The 15,566-nt window shown below is 31.1% G+C and overlaps 1 protein-coding gene across 5 annotated transcripts in view; it reads left to right on the top strand.

The window, feature by feature from the left end:
• Cog7 (conserved oligomeric Golgi complex subunit 7) overlaps positions 1–15,566 on the top strand; it is a 58,410-nt gene that overhangs the window by 32,382 nt on the left and 10,462 nt on the right. For 4 of the 5 annotated variants that reach the window (XM_076477441.1, XM_076477440.1, XM_076477438.1 and 1 more), the window contains 6 exons: positions 7,515–7,642; positions 8,973–9,047; positions 10,175–10,240; positions 10,837–10,978; positions 13,676–13,787; positions 14,199–14,293. In XM_076477441.1, coding sequence (XP_076333556.1) covers positions 7,515–7,642; positions 8,973–9,047; positions 10,175–10,240; positions 10,837–10,978; positions 13,676–13,787; positions 14,199–14,293 — 618 coding nt within the window. The remainder of the gene's footprint in view (positions 1–7,514; positions 7,643–8,972; positions 9,048–10,174; positions 10,241–10,836; positions 10,979–13,675; positions 13,788–14,198; positions 14,294–15,566) is intronic. The other variant, XM_076477439.1, reaches the window with a different exon arrangement.

The raw sequence follows: 15,566 nt of genomic DNA, 5'->3' as shown, positions 1-15,566 counted from the left end.
TTTGTCTTATCTTAAATAATATGCAACTTGTCTCTTGAAATACACTCATCAAATGAGCACTTTGATGACCAGAATGATAGTGTCCATGTATTCATATTATAATAGTCGTAGTATCTGCTCTTTTATGTATGTAACTGAATTAATACATATTACATAGCACCTTCGAATAGCACCGACAACACAAAAATCCATAAAAAAAATTCACATTGGGTATTCAAGATTTAGATAATTATAAAAATATCTACAATATGTGCAACAACCATTTCTTTATAACAGAACATAATTTTAAACAGAAGTACTCTCCTAAAACAAGAACATGACTTTTACCAAGACTGTATATGAGGGTTTGGTTATATCTTTATTGATGTATTTTGTAAAGTACTAAGAAAATGGAGTTCTTAAAAAGAAACTGTTATTTTCTCAATAAGGGGTACCACTTTTAATACATAAAAACATTACAATCCAAATATTGTTACAGTGCAAAAAAATCCTTTTTTAGAAAATGTTTATTTCTCTAAATTCTTTTCAGTGGGGTATGAATACTGTGGTTAGTATTTCTAATGGTAATCTCTAATTGCACCTTTCCCTAGTGGTTTCTATCTTTGCAAGTAAACTTTTTCAACAACCTATATACAACAGGAGTTCATTAGTTATATTCCTCTAAAACAACTTTGTGACAACAGGATACGTGTAGTTTGTTCTGAAACATTTCCTTCGTGTACATACATAAGTTTTTCAGTTTTGATTTTATAAGAATGATTTAAAAATACACAACAAAGCCACAGTAGCCGTGGCTGATAATTCAGGACGACAAGCTCATTTTGATTTTGTTAGGTCTATTTAAATACACCTAATAACTCATAACAGAAATTTTTTTAACTCTTTCAAAACAGGCTCAGTTCATTTGACCAGTCTTTTGACTCCAATTACCCTTCAAAATTTCCATGCTGTAACTTTTAACACGTTTTGTGTATTTTAAAATTTTTCAACCTTTCAGTAAAATGAGTATTGTAGACTTTTACTTTAAGAATAATGTTTAAAGACACTTAAAATGTATGAAAACAGGAAATAATGATCATTTGTGCTTTAGAAATAGAGTTAGTGAGACGTACCATTTAAACGTGATACTTCTAGTACATATGCATCATCATTCACAATATGCCTGATAAGATAGTTTGGACTGGCTGTTAAAAGAAGCAATAGATATTTAGTTTTTTTACCATATGTGCATGGCCATGTGGTTAGGATGCTTAACATGCAATTATAGGTTTGTGAGTTCAAATTCCCATCCTGCCAAACAAGCTTGTCTTTTCAGTCTTGAGGAAGTAATAATGTATAGTCAATCCCATTATTTTTTGATAAAAGAGTAAATCAAGAGTTTACAGATGATGGTGATGACAAATGTTTGTGCATCCATAATTTTAGATACATTTTTAGTAAAAAAATGCATATTAAAAACAAAAAATATTGTGGTATTAACTTTAGAAAAACACAAGATTTCAGAAAAAAATAACTTTAAAAACAACAATAAGAATTTTAGAGTAATATTAAAAAATATTAAATCCTTGAAGTTAAATGTACTGTTACTTGTATAACATAAAAATGTATCATGATTAACACCTTCAGGACAGGTCATAGGTGAAAGGCCATGTCATTGTGTTTGTTGACTCGCATTCACAATTTTATTGAGCTATTATTTTATGAATTTATGTAATTATCAACTGTAGACTATAATTCAAATTTTTATATTATACATTATTTAAATTCTTAACTGAAAAGTAATATGAAAAACACCACCACCAAAATACTGATTTTTTATGTGTCACATGTTATGTTGAATGCAGAACTGGTTCATATTAGATGTTTGTGATGTCAAAATACAAAATCTATAGCTTTGTACACAGTAGGAACTCAAATTAACAATATTGAAGAGCTAGAACTTAAATTAAAAGCCTTTCTCTTTTGTAGTGGCTGAGATATAATATTTAGTGAATCAAACATATTGGCCCAGGTCACTTCTTTCTGTTTTTGAAAACAGTCCCTTACATGCACTAACTTCTATATATGATATTTAAATAACCAATCAAAATCTCAGAATATCCCCTTAGTAACTTTCTCAGGCATTTTCATACGTAATAGTGTTCTCTCTTTCTTCTGAGACAAACTTTCAATCTGGTAAGTTGTGTCTCTAGCCTGTTCAAAATTTCATATTTTTTAAGGTACAAATACAACTTAGTTACTGAATCTGATAAATTACTATGGAATGCTGTGGTATTGATGAAGTAAGTTATGATTTTTTGGTTATTTAAATGTATATATAAAAAAAACCTGAAAAAATTTTGTTCCACATCTTCCCAGTGTGAAATTTCTTAAGGCGTAGCAAGCTATGACAAGCAGCAGTTGAGTACAAAGGTCATAATTAACAGATAATTGTTTGCTTTATTTCTTTATTTACTGTTCCATGTTTTAAAAAGTTTAAGAACTTGTTTATAAATAATAATCTATATACATATATAATGTATAATAATTGAAAATTGGCAGTGTTTTACTAATATTAGTTTACTAAAACACATCCAAGATAGGTCACTTTGTAAAAAGTAATGATCAGTTTTATATTATTGACTATGATAGCATTAATATACATGCACTGCATAATTGTAACTTCCATATTGTAAGCCAGGCACAGTTTACAGGTTAATATAATAAAAATAATAAATATAAATTTATAACGTTAGAAGATTGAAGCTGTTTAGTCTAAACATGTTTTCTTGTTATAATTTGTAGTCATTCTAGAATGAAAAGGGCATAATTTATGTTTATTTCCTTTTTTTTTTTTTTATGGTGGTTACGAGATCGGTCAGATCAACTGAACCTATACAGAGATATAAAGTGTATCTTAAGTAATGTTTGGTTGTTATCTGGCCATTATAAGGATTTTACTTGTGAAATGTGAAGATATTCTAATGCATACAATGACTTTTAATCTTCAAATAAAAATTATTTTGTACATTGCATAGGCAGCATGCGAAAAGAAAACAGTACGAGAAAAACATTGCTTAACAAATTTTGAGACTTAATTTAAAAATCTGATATTTTCTGTGTGAAAGCTTTATAACATTCACTGATTACCTACTAAATGTTGTGAGCATACACTCACTAATTTATAACTTCTAGTATGAAGACTATAACAAGCACAAAAAGGTAGTTTTTTTTTCTTCAAGAATGAATTCATAAGTACCTTTTGATGAAATAAGGGAAATATTTCACTCATGTTCAGGTTATCAGGCTCTTTGTTGTGATTTATATAATCTCTTTTTATCATAAAGTATTTCTAAAGGGTCGTGTTTATGAGGCCAAAACTAATCATAGGCAAAATGCATATAAAGCTTGTAAAACATTGTTTTAAAACTTTTCTGTGTCCTCGAAAGAACTAAAGATGAACACGGCTCTGCTAAAAAAACATTAAGAGGGAGTATTATACTCTGGAAGTTTAGATTCATCAAAGGATGGCTCTCAAACAAACCTAAAATTTATATTTGATTACAATTTACAGCTTTTAGAGTAAGATTGGTTTTAAAAACTAGTTCTAAAAAAATTTAAAAATATGTAAATTATAATAAAATGCTCTTTATCCATAAGTAAATTCAAAATGAAACTTAAAAGTGCCTGAAAACCCATATGATTTGGAAAAAATATAATTGAAGAATAATTAAGGCAAAAAAAAATATTTCTAAATAAAAAGGCATAAAGAAACAGGGTTAACTAGCCATAGGTATGATGGTTGTAAAAATAAAAAATGAAAGTGAATGGAAATTAAAAGTATGGGAATCTTATAGATTGTGAATTACTAAGTGGAGGAAAGTAAGAAAAATGAAAAAGTGTAGATCCTAATTTTGGGTGTAGAAACTTTCTCAACCTCAGCTATGTTGTATCATTGATAAAATACACAAAAAATTCCATAGCATTTTATAACAAGCTGTTGACTGTGTTTCTAGGACTGTATTTGGATAGCTTGAAGATAGGTTAGCTGTTATAAATACTTTTAACATAGTATAAGCTTGTTGTAAGGGGGTTTCAAAAGAACTGTTATTACTGTATAAATAAGATATTTGGTAGGGATACAAACATCACTAACAGTTAAAACCAGTTATGAAAACATGAAAGAAATAAAACTTAAATATAAATAAAATACAAACTTGTATATCAAATACTTTTACTTTAGTTGAAACTTAAAGAATAAAGATTTGGTCTATATCAGGGTGTAATTTTCTTAAAACTGCAAGTTTCAAGCTTTTGTTAGATGTGAGGATTTTACATTGTGTTAGAGTGATACGAGATTTCAAAACTGGGATAGTCCAGCCCTTGTCTCTCATTTCAGAATGGTGCTTGTTCTTTTTCTTGCCAGTCGGACTTGGAATGTCCAATCTGAGAACTTCATTATCCAGTGTACTTGTCTTTTAAAAGGAGCAATTTGCTTTCACAGTATCTGAAAAAACAAACACTTTTTTTTAACACAATGATGGGTTAGAACTTTTTAATAAAAATGTTAGAGAACAGTCCCTGACATTTAATCTTCAACCAAACAGTAACCAACTGCTGTAGGTCTACTGACCTGTAATCATCTACCAAACATTAATCAACTGCTGTAGATCTACTGACATTTAATCATCCACCAAACATTAATCAACTACTGTAGATCTACTGATGTTTAATTATCCACCAAAACATAAATCAGTTGCTGTAGATCTACTGATGTTTAATCATCCACCAAACATTAATGAAGTGCTGTAGATCCATTGATGTTTAATCATCCATCAAACATAAATCAACTGCTGTAGATCTACTGACCTTATAATGACTAAAAACCATGCACAGATTGTGATACTAACTGTGCAAAAACAACTTTCAAGAGAGTTTGGTGGTAGGAGGGTATGTGTTAGAACAGTGAGTAAGGCTTGTAGTCCTGTTAAATTTGTGTTTCAATATGTCTAACAGTTTAATGACTTTTTTTTTATATAAAACTTGAACAATTTATGCTTCCTAAGAATTTTTTCAGGACACTAGAACAAACTACCAAAAAACAGGACTCTCTGCAAAACCAGGACGTCTGATCATCCTACACTGTTTTGATGTGATTGTATAAATGAAATAGTTAATAGTTAATGCTGGAAACGTTTTAGCATTTTGAACTTTGTTTTGTGAACTAATTAAAGAATATAATTTTGACTAGTATACCTTTAAAGAATTTGTTTATATCTATGATTATTAGTCTCTGTCATAAATAGTCCTTGGAACTTTTGTATTGATTTTTGTCTGTGGCATTTTTTTTCTTTCAAATCTTAAATTTTAGCATTGGAAAGATTAATGAAATGCACATGAAAGCAAGTTAATTATTAGCTGACAAAATTACCATTACCAACTGAATGAAAATTAAGCTTATGATATCATATTCTTATGTAACTTGCATGTGAAATTTACCGTAAATATTTGTATTGACATTTAATATTTTTGTTAAAGAAATAATTAAGACTTTCAGGTCAATGCATGTTAAATTAATCACTTCAGGATGGGTTTTGATTGTAATTTCAATTGTAGTGGTCGTTAGTAAGAATGTTGATGTCACAGTGACAGATTTTAGTCAAGTATCATATTTCTTGATCAGATGGTTATTGAAGAGGTAACCAAATATTTGACCTGAAATGGTTTTCAGATCAGGTTGATGAACTAAAAGTATTAAGAACGTTTTTATTTTTATTCTTCACCCAAGTATCACAATTTTTTTAACATAAATAATTTTGACCTTGAATGTTGGACTGTCAACACTGACTTAGATGATTAAAATCATTGTTGGATATGGTAATTTAAAATCGTCTATTTTAATTTATATTAAAATCAGTATGGGGTAAGGAGGTATTCTCTCATGACTTCTGGTCATTGTAGTTTCATGGATAATAAATTTAGGAAAAACAAGAAAGGAAAAACAATGTAGATGGTGTATAGGGTTAAGTCAGTTTGTAAGAAACATGTATAGGACACCTCTGGTGCCTACAACAGTTCAGTGTGCTAATACTGCATTCAAGTGATAGCTATTACAATGTAATACTGGTATGAAATTTAATAATACTTGAATGTTGTCATTTTAAACTGCTTACTAATGGTCCCTTTGCTGTCAGTTTAGTTGTGAATAGGCTCTTTGTGTATTTAAAATAAAGATTGAGGTGAAATACCCATTTTACTTCTTGCATGGTACTGTTTCACAGTACAAGAACCAAAAAGAAATCACTTGCATATGAACAGAAAGACTTTGGAAAGCTAGCAAAATAACATTTTTTTGCAATGAACCTGGATAAAGAACCCTGTGTTGACATTGATGAAATTGCCAAATGATTTGCAGTCAAAGCAAGTCTTTTGAAGGTAAAATACTTCAATTCTCACCCCCAACAGCTCTTTTATAATGCTGTGAGTACGCTTTCTTTAGCCTTCATTTTGAATACCTTACAGCAAGTGAACACGACACTAAGAAGAAAATTTTTTGTGTACAGCTGGATGCACAGTGCTGGAAACAGGAACGTAGCAACTCAATTCCTTCTGTGCAGTTGTTGATTAGCTCTTAAAATTAACTCTGAGAGATTTCTGTATCTAAGATATGGAAAACTGTAAAAGTTAGGAACCTGAGAGAGATCAGTGGAAGAGATCAGTAGCTATGTTGTCTGTGAACACATTTGCAGATGATGACTGGTTTTTGTTTACAAGAATGTCATGAGGTCAGAGCTAAGTTTTTCCATATAGCTTGAGGTTTTTGATTTTCATAGCATCCAAACAGTTTTAGTTGTAGGACCAGACCAAATTTTCCTGTTGGCGATCCCCACAAGTATGACAGGAATGACTTAAAGTACAATAAATTTCAGAAGTATTCAAAAAGGTCATCAGCTGTAATTATAGACTGTAATAATCTGCTGAGGTTTACAATTTCTGTGAAATTATCACATCACCTTTTCTTCTATATTTATGAATCAGTTATTCATGTCCCTTGTTGTGCTAATGTTATTACATTATTAAGAGAATGAGTTGAACAAGCTGTTTTTCCTTTCCTGTCATTCCAAAGTTTATCACCCATAAAACTAAAATGATGTGATGTATTGAATGAATACCTCCTGATCCCATCAAGGTCTTAGGCTGATATTTGGTATAAATTAAAAGGATACTGTGAACTTAAGTATCCAACCTGATTTTGGTCATCCATCTTGATACTTCAATGTCACTGAGTCTTACCTGAGAGCATTTACAGGTTGAATATTTATTGACCTTTAAAATATAAACTGTTTGACCAAGAGACATTTAACTTGGTTAAATGTAATGTTTTCGTGGCACCAACGTCCCTGTCAAATAGTGTCACAGTTCAGAAAACTTTGGGTTTTTTAGGGCAAGTGACCTATCACAAATTTGACCCTGTTGTAGTTTTAACCTGTGAAAAGAAAGTATAGTATTACTAAGTTTTATTCTGATTTTCACAGACAATCTCCAGAAACCTCACACAGCAATGTTAGCCCAGACTTTGTATGCTCCATACAGACCACTTATGGAGAAGTATGCAAGTTTGGAAGGAAGACTACTACATTCCAAGCTTTCTACTATTACTTTTGTAAGACTTGTTTCTTTTTCTTTTTTATGCACATATGTGGAAGTCTAGTCGAAAAGCATGTGCTGGGTCGATGAGTGTTTGACTCTATGCAGTCAAAACAAGACAAAGTAGAATAAACAGAAAAAAGCAAGATATGAAAAACAATTCAACAAAGAAATGTATGCCAGAGCAGTAACAATTTAACCAACCTTTAGTGTACACCTTCAGCATAGGGCTGTTTGCTAGTCTACCCAATATATGCTTTCATTGGAAATTGCCTGTATTATATGGACTTGTAATCTTAGCATTATTTTATTGCCACTGCAAAATTGATTACTGATTATTTAGCTGGCTTTTACAATCTTGTTTGTTACTTCTTCATTTCACAATTACAAGTAGTTATTGGTCAGTGACTAATTGCTGGAAATTCTTTCCTCATATCCTGCTGTGTCTGTTTCTCGTGTTTAATTTCTAATATGTTACACTAGTATTAAAAATTGAATTCACATAGAGATATATCTGTGTAACCTTAAAAATTGAACTTTATATCTTGTTATGTATATTTATATACCCTTTGACTAGAACTGTAACATAGGTACTTTTATGTACATGGACTTTAAGTTGATTAACCTACCAAGCTACCTAAGAAGTTGGAAATGTAACCCAGATATAGCTTATTACATGAACATGTGGTTAGCAATGTGCCACCATGCATTTGTCTACATAGAAATTGGATTGGTATTTCTATCTACTAAGTTCTTGAGTTGGTATCTCTATCTACATAATCATGGGGCTGGTGTGTCTGTCTACATAGTTATGAGGTAAGAATTGTTCCCCAGATGTGTACATCTGTGTCACCCTGAAGTTGGGCATTGCATGGTTCTACAAATATATAACATTTCTTGTTTTTTTTTTTAACCATGAATGATATAAGTTGAGGCCTGCACAGCCCAGGTGGTCAGGGTCCTTAATTTACAATCTATTGGTTGAGGGTTTGAACTTCCATTCTACTAAGCATCTTTACCCTTTCAGCCATTGGAACATTATTATATGATGGTCAATCCTACTATTTGTTGATAACAGTGTAGTCCAAGAGTTAAAGGTGGGTGGAGATTAGTAGATGCCTTCCTTCTAGTCTTTTTTCTGCTAAATTAGGGATGGCCAGCACAGATAGCTCTTGTGTAGCTTTGCATGCAATTCTAAACAAACTAAACCAAATAATTTAAGCTTTATTTTAGTTTTTTTTGCTGATCTTTATGAAGTAGAGCCAAGGTTTAAATACCTGTATTTACTTCATATTCTAAGGAAATTAGGGTATTATAGGTAAGATGTTTTTCTTTTCTCTTTATAGGAAGCAGATGATCTAATGGATTTAGTACAATTACTTGGAGAATCTACCAACAGGATACTGAACTTTGCCGAAGAAGTAAGTGTTAGTATATCAGCATTACATAGCTTGGCATGGTCAGGTGGTTAAGACGCTCAACTCGTAATCTGAGGGTTGTTGCAGGTTCGAATCCCTGTCACACAAAACATGTTCACCATTTCAGCCGTGGGGCATTATATTGTGATGGTCAGTTCCACTATTTGTTGGTAAAAGAGAAGCCCAAGAGTTGACAGTAGGTGGTGATGACTAGCTGTCTTCCCTCTAGTCTTACATTGCTAAATTAAAGACAACTAGTGCAGATAGCCCTCGTGGAGTTTTGTGCCAAATTAAAAAACAAGCAGTGTTACTTATTTTGTCAGTTATTTTCTCTTCCTTGAAAATGAACCACAGAGTCGGGTGTCGAATGTTATTTGCTTTTGTCAGAATTTAAAAAGCTACTTAACAATTCTAATTTTAAGGATAATTTTAGAAAGTGTCAAGTAATGTGAATGTTTTATGAAAAATTGTTTATAATTTTGCTTTAATTTTAAATGTTATAGCTTATACACTGATAACTGGTAAGGCTTTGGAAGTTGGTGGTCTTAGCTTTTGCAATAAAAATCACATAAACTGGATAACGATTTTATCATTTTCCAGCCCAACTGATAAGTTCTGGTATTAAATAAAAGGTTGTACTGAAGATAGAAGATAGGTCTGAAATGTTAACTTCACACATCTGTTTATTTGAAATACAAAATAGACAAATTTGGAAGAAAAACAACAAGTACTCAATGCTATTTTTATCATTTATAAACTAAGTCTAATTTTAACTCCAAAAATGTTAACAAAAGTTTTAAATGACATGGTATGGCAAAAATCTGTAAATAAAATTATAACATAAATTTGCAAGCAATCCAGAAAGGAATAGTTTTAAAGAAACTTAATTTGTGTTAACTTGTTATCCTTGATAAACAAATAAATGAGTCATTTTTGTGTGTTCATTATTTCTTGGTTGACTGTTAGTGCATTTCAATGAATTTTCTTCATTTCACATAATAATAGGAAGTCATTCAAACTACACTGTTATTATATAGTAATTAATCTGTTCACCACTGACACTAGTTGTAGCTAAACATGTACAATTTTTTATTACTGCATTTAATTTAATGGTTTTTGAAATGTTATAGGCAGAAAACCGATGTCAGTTTTTAACACGTGGCTGTTCCTATCCTGATTTAATCGAGTCTTTAAAGGTAAGATAGATAGGTTGAATAATGCATAATATAGTTTTTCTTAGCCTGATATAATGGAAACTGACTGTAAAAGAAGAGGTTTGAACAAGAAGTAATGTGGGTATACATATTCTGACTTGATTCAACTCTTGAAGGTAGGAAAGTCTGTTATATAACCTTATCAGTTTTTGCTAGTATCACATATACAGTTGTAATACGTGGTTTTTCTTAATGTGAGTTAATTTGTTGATTTAGAGGAGGATTATTCTGTATGAATTCATGCTTCCTCATGAGGTGGAATGTTTACATAATTTTGTGTGTGTATCTGAAGATTTTTATAATTAACAATATATAAATAGATATTTATGCATCTGAGTATTCGTTACACAACATTTTCTTTTCTTTGTAGACGTTCTTTTATTTCATTACAATTTTCAGAGAAAAATTGTTTCCTATAGATAATGCTTTTTTTGTTAATAAAAACATTTATATATCATGCCTGTAGGTGGTAGTGTTGTGCTGCCTCTTTATGTTACACTTGCTGAGTTAGAAAAATCAAGTTTTAGCATGATTTCTGGAGTCCTTTTTTTTTTTTTTTTTTCTTGTTGTACTTTTAGGATTTATTTGCTGGTTACACCAATAAAGTGAGTAAGATGCTAGAACAACTGAAACCAGCTAACACTCATAGAGACCGAAACAAGTACCTAACAGACTCGTGGATGCTGTTTCAGCACACATTACATTCTTTACAGTTTATAGGTAATAATATTTCTGTTTTTAACCTTTTATTAGTATTTCTAGTATTTGCTCATATTTTCATGAGTGGCACAAATTGAACTGTAAGAAATAGCTGTTGACATTTTCATGAGTCATGCAACTTGAACTGTAAGAAATATCTATTGACATTTTCATGAGTCATGCAACTTGAACTGTAAGAAATATCTATTGACATTTTCATGAGTGGTGCAAGTTGAACTGTAAGAAATATCTATTAACCTTCAAACTTAATATCTGTATGTATAATCTTTCTCTTGAGAAATAAATGCAGTAGTGTTAACTGGTTTATCTTGGAAGAAATCTTATTTGTATTCACATCCCATTTGCATGGTCTTATCATTCAAGTTTAATTTTGTTTTTGTAACTGGAAGAAATAGATTTTGTTATTTTATTATATTCTTTCTCACTGATTTCATCCTGTGAAAAGTGGTAGTTGCACGTGTTAACCCTTCTCATCACACCCTTTTTCTACCCAAAATGAGGTACATCTGGGTTCCAAGAGATTCCACTTTGAAATAAGATGTTACAATTCACTGTAATTTCCCTGTATTCTCTTAGAATAATACATGATAAAACCAGGTAATAATACATAAAGATACTCTGAAAAAACATTTAAAAATTTTCATAATTATTACTATATACAATTGGAGCATTTATTTCTGGTATACTTACTAAAAACTATTTTCCTTAATGAAGAGAGCATAACTTTTTTATATCATGGTCCTTAGATCTGGGACAAGTTTGTGATGATGTTTTTGGTAAAGTGAAGCAGAATTAGGACAATAAGCACAGTCAATTTCTGTGCCATAATTTTCATGCAGAATGGTCTTGACAGGCATTTTGAGGGTTGACATCCTCACGTTTTGATCTCCTCCTCCACAAGTTCTGTTTCAAGTTCAGTAAAAAATTATCTTCAATATGTTTTTTATTTATTGTTCCAATTTGGATTAATAGATAACATAATGAAAGTACTAATGATAGAAGTATCCAACATAATATAGAAAACAGCCAAAGGGCACTGTTGGGTCATCTGCATAGTAGAGTAAGTGTGAAGAAGTTTATTCAAGGTGTGTACTCTACCTTTCATTTTGTTATAATTCATAGTGATTTCTAACTTCTTATGTTTGGCAGAAGACACCACCTTATTCTTATGCATCGTCCTGGTTCAGGTCGTTATATATTCAGTGCTTGAAATCAAGTATTCATCTGAACTTGGTCTTTTTCCCCTTATTCAGTACCTATTTGAAATATGAAGTTATTTAGATCTTGAGATGTTTGTGGAGAATTCATTCTTCCTATTGATGGTCTTCAACTTCATGAAAACTGACTTTGCCTTTTCTAATTAATGTATTAGTTTCATTTTCTTCACTTGAGGAACTTTTAACTGAAATATAGTGCAAAGTTTTATCTATAATTTCCTAACCAACTGTTGCTACTTTTGAAAGAAAAGATTCACTTTCACAAGTACAAATTTCACGTACTTCCTTGTACAATATCTTCAATATTCTACTCTCAGCAAGTTTTTTCTAGCTCTGTTTCCACTGAGAATGACAGTATTATTGTACTTACTACTTAAAACTTTATGTATTGCTCAAGTAAGAGAAATGGTAAAGAGACTTGGATTTTGGTTTTTTAATTACATCTTGAGGTTTTGTTGGACTCCAGATGCTCATCAGTTGTTAACGTGACTGTAATATATTTACTACTAATTTTTTGCTTCCTTCAAATTTGGTAAATAAATTATTTCCATATCCTAACACACCAAGTGACAAAGTGAACCTTCTTTGGGGTTAAGTACATCCTCAAATGGCTCAAAAAGTTAAGTAGTGTGTGTGTGTAAAAACATGAATTATATGTAGATATTTTCAGCATGCATTTTTATAAAAAAATTATGAATATATAACATTATGAGACTAAACATTTGTATTTTCATGTCATCATTCTAGTATGAAGAGAACCATAATTTATATTTATTTCCTCTTTTATTTTGCCTGGCATGGCCAAGTGGTTGACTTGTAATCCGAGGATTGCGGGTTAGAATCCCCGTCACACTAAACATGCTCGCCCCTTCAGCTGTGGGTGCATTATTATGTGACAGTCAATCCTACTGTTCATTGGTAAAAGAGTAGCCCAAAAGTTCACGGTGGGTTGTGATGACTATCTGCCTTCCCTCTGGTCTTACACTGCTAAATAAGGGAGGCTGGTGTAGATAACCCTCGTGTAGCTTTCAAAAACAAACAAACATAACCAGTTTTGTTAAGCTGTGAAATGAGTCTGTTAATATGTGGACTCTGACACAGGTACCATTTTCATTTGTAACGTAAAACAGTGCTGAGTATGATTTCCACTTTAACTATTTCAGATTGATCACAGTTTAAATCAGACTAGCACAACTGTAAATTTAACAAATATTCCAGATCTAGAATTCATTCATGAAATATTTTGAGCCTCTAATCTTATTATTTTTATTTAATTAAAAAAAAAACATTGTCAAACTTCAGGTGTTTTCTTTTTGCAGCATTATAATTTTAACTAAATATCCATTTTGGAAAATTCCATTCATCACAAAGATCATCCCCAGCTTGTGGGAAAATTTGTATGTAATTAAGCTAGATAGTTTTTTTTAAATAATTGTTTAAAATAACACTATGATATGTTGAAAATCTCTATGAATTGCAGGTGAATTCTTCTTGCAGCTTGAAACTTTTGAACAGGCATTAATCAGCCATGTAAGAGAAACCATTAAAAAGTTAGGGTATTCATTGACATTGCAAGAAGAAGAGAATGAAAGGTAAAACACTAAAAACATTATTTTTAGTTCTTTATGCACCTTTTAAATTTGTCTGAAGTCTTGAGTACTTTCTTGTTTTTGTTTTAAATCGGGAAGTGTCGTCATACCTTTCTTAATTTTGTCTTGACTTTCGGAGAATGTTGTCAGATACTTGTCAAATATTTTGAAAGTTTATTTTAAAATATTTAAGAACAAGGACATTGCCAGGAGGGAAAGATAATTACAAAAGTTTCAAGTTTTGTAAAGAAGCATTTTGAAAGAGAGACTGGAAAATGCATTATGCTTTGAATTTTGTTAGGATAAGGTAAAAAATGCTTTAAAGTCTGGAGTACTTCATGGTTCTGATGCAAGCAAGAAGAATGCTCCACTATTTTGCAGCGTTAGTGTTTTATGTATTGTCTCTCCTTTCAGAAGGTGTTTGAATCCTTTTCATTCCTATGTTGATTTGTTTCTAACATCGCCAATGAAGAACGAATTGCGAGAACTTGTGACAACCATACAATCACGTAAGGCTTAGAAAATGTGTATTTTTATGCTTGTTGTGAAATTACTTTGTACAGATTTGTTTTATAAATTCAAGAGCATCTAATTTGTAAATATAATAAAGCACGGACTCCTTACAAGCTAACTGGTTAAGTGCTAAAATTAACTGGTATCTCTTCTTTGTACACATTGGTTTCAAGCTCAAGTAGATGTACATATTGGGTTTATGTGTTTGTTTTATCACAAACTTGTCCAATCCTCTAGAGATAGAAATTGATTAATTCTATGCTTACATGCCTAATGTCTCTTTCATGTCATTGGCTATGAAGTAGTTGAGAATTTTGTACAAACAAATATGAAAGAATTAATATGTTGATCTAAAGCAGACTTCTTTAATGATGTGTCATTTTTGTGAGAGATTAATTGGAGTAATATTAATAATAATAGTAAAGAATTTTGTGTTAGAGAAATAATTTGTTGTTAATAAAAATCATAAAACTTACTATGACTTGTGACACCTTAAATAAAGTGTATGAAAATTACAGTTCACGACCTTGTTTGCAATGAAATAATTGTCATTCCTGTAATTGACCCTGTTAGTAGCACTTCAACCACAGCTGTATCTGTTGTATTTCTGCTGGCCTAATGAGCTATAACAATGGGTGAAAGGTTTTGTTGGCACTGGATATAGCACATTTAATGTGGTTTACACATTACTACATTTTTTTTTTACTTTCACTTCAATGTTCTTGTATTGTAACTGTCTCACTTCATATCTGTTTACATTGGTCTGATGTAAAGCATCAAGTAATTAGGGAACAATATACAGAATAAGTTGGTTAAATCTGGTTTAACATTGTTTTTGACAGCTTAAAACAAAAAATTGAAACCTCATGTATACCCCTATTCTGCATCTTGAAAAATAGGTGCATAATGTAGGTATTTTTAAACTCTTAGGAATTAGGTCAAAGCTTCTCTTGGCTTCAATCGTGTGTTGTCTACCCTGGGATTATTTTTGCACCAAACCTTTTCCAAACCCTTAATCACAATTATTCTGTGTTGATTTATTAATTTTCTGTGTCTTGACATTGGTTAAATTAAGTCCAGATGCCCTAAACTTAGTCTCAAGAAATGCATAATCCCTTGTTAGGGTGAGTCAGTGGGGAAATAGTGGCTATTTTACATTAATCCACCTTAACATTGCATTTTCTAGCAAAGCATCCCAAGCATAAATGGGGGAGTTATTGTAATAAGTTGTTACATTATAACTTATTTTATATTCTTTCAGTGTTTTGT

This window comes from Tachypleus tridentatus, chromosome 13 (genome assembly GCF_004210375.1).
Source record: "Tachypleus tridentatus isolate NWPU-2018 chromosome 13, ASM421037v1, whole genome shotgun sequence".
Lineage (NCBI taxonomy): Eukaryota > Metazoa > Arthropoda > Merostomata > Xiphosura > Limulidae > Tachypleus > Tachypleus tridentatus.
This window is presented reverse-complemented; position numbering and strand designations above follow the sequence as displayed.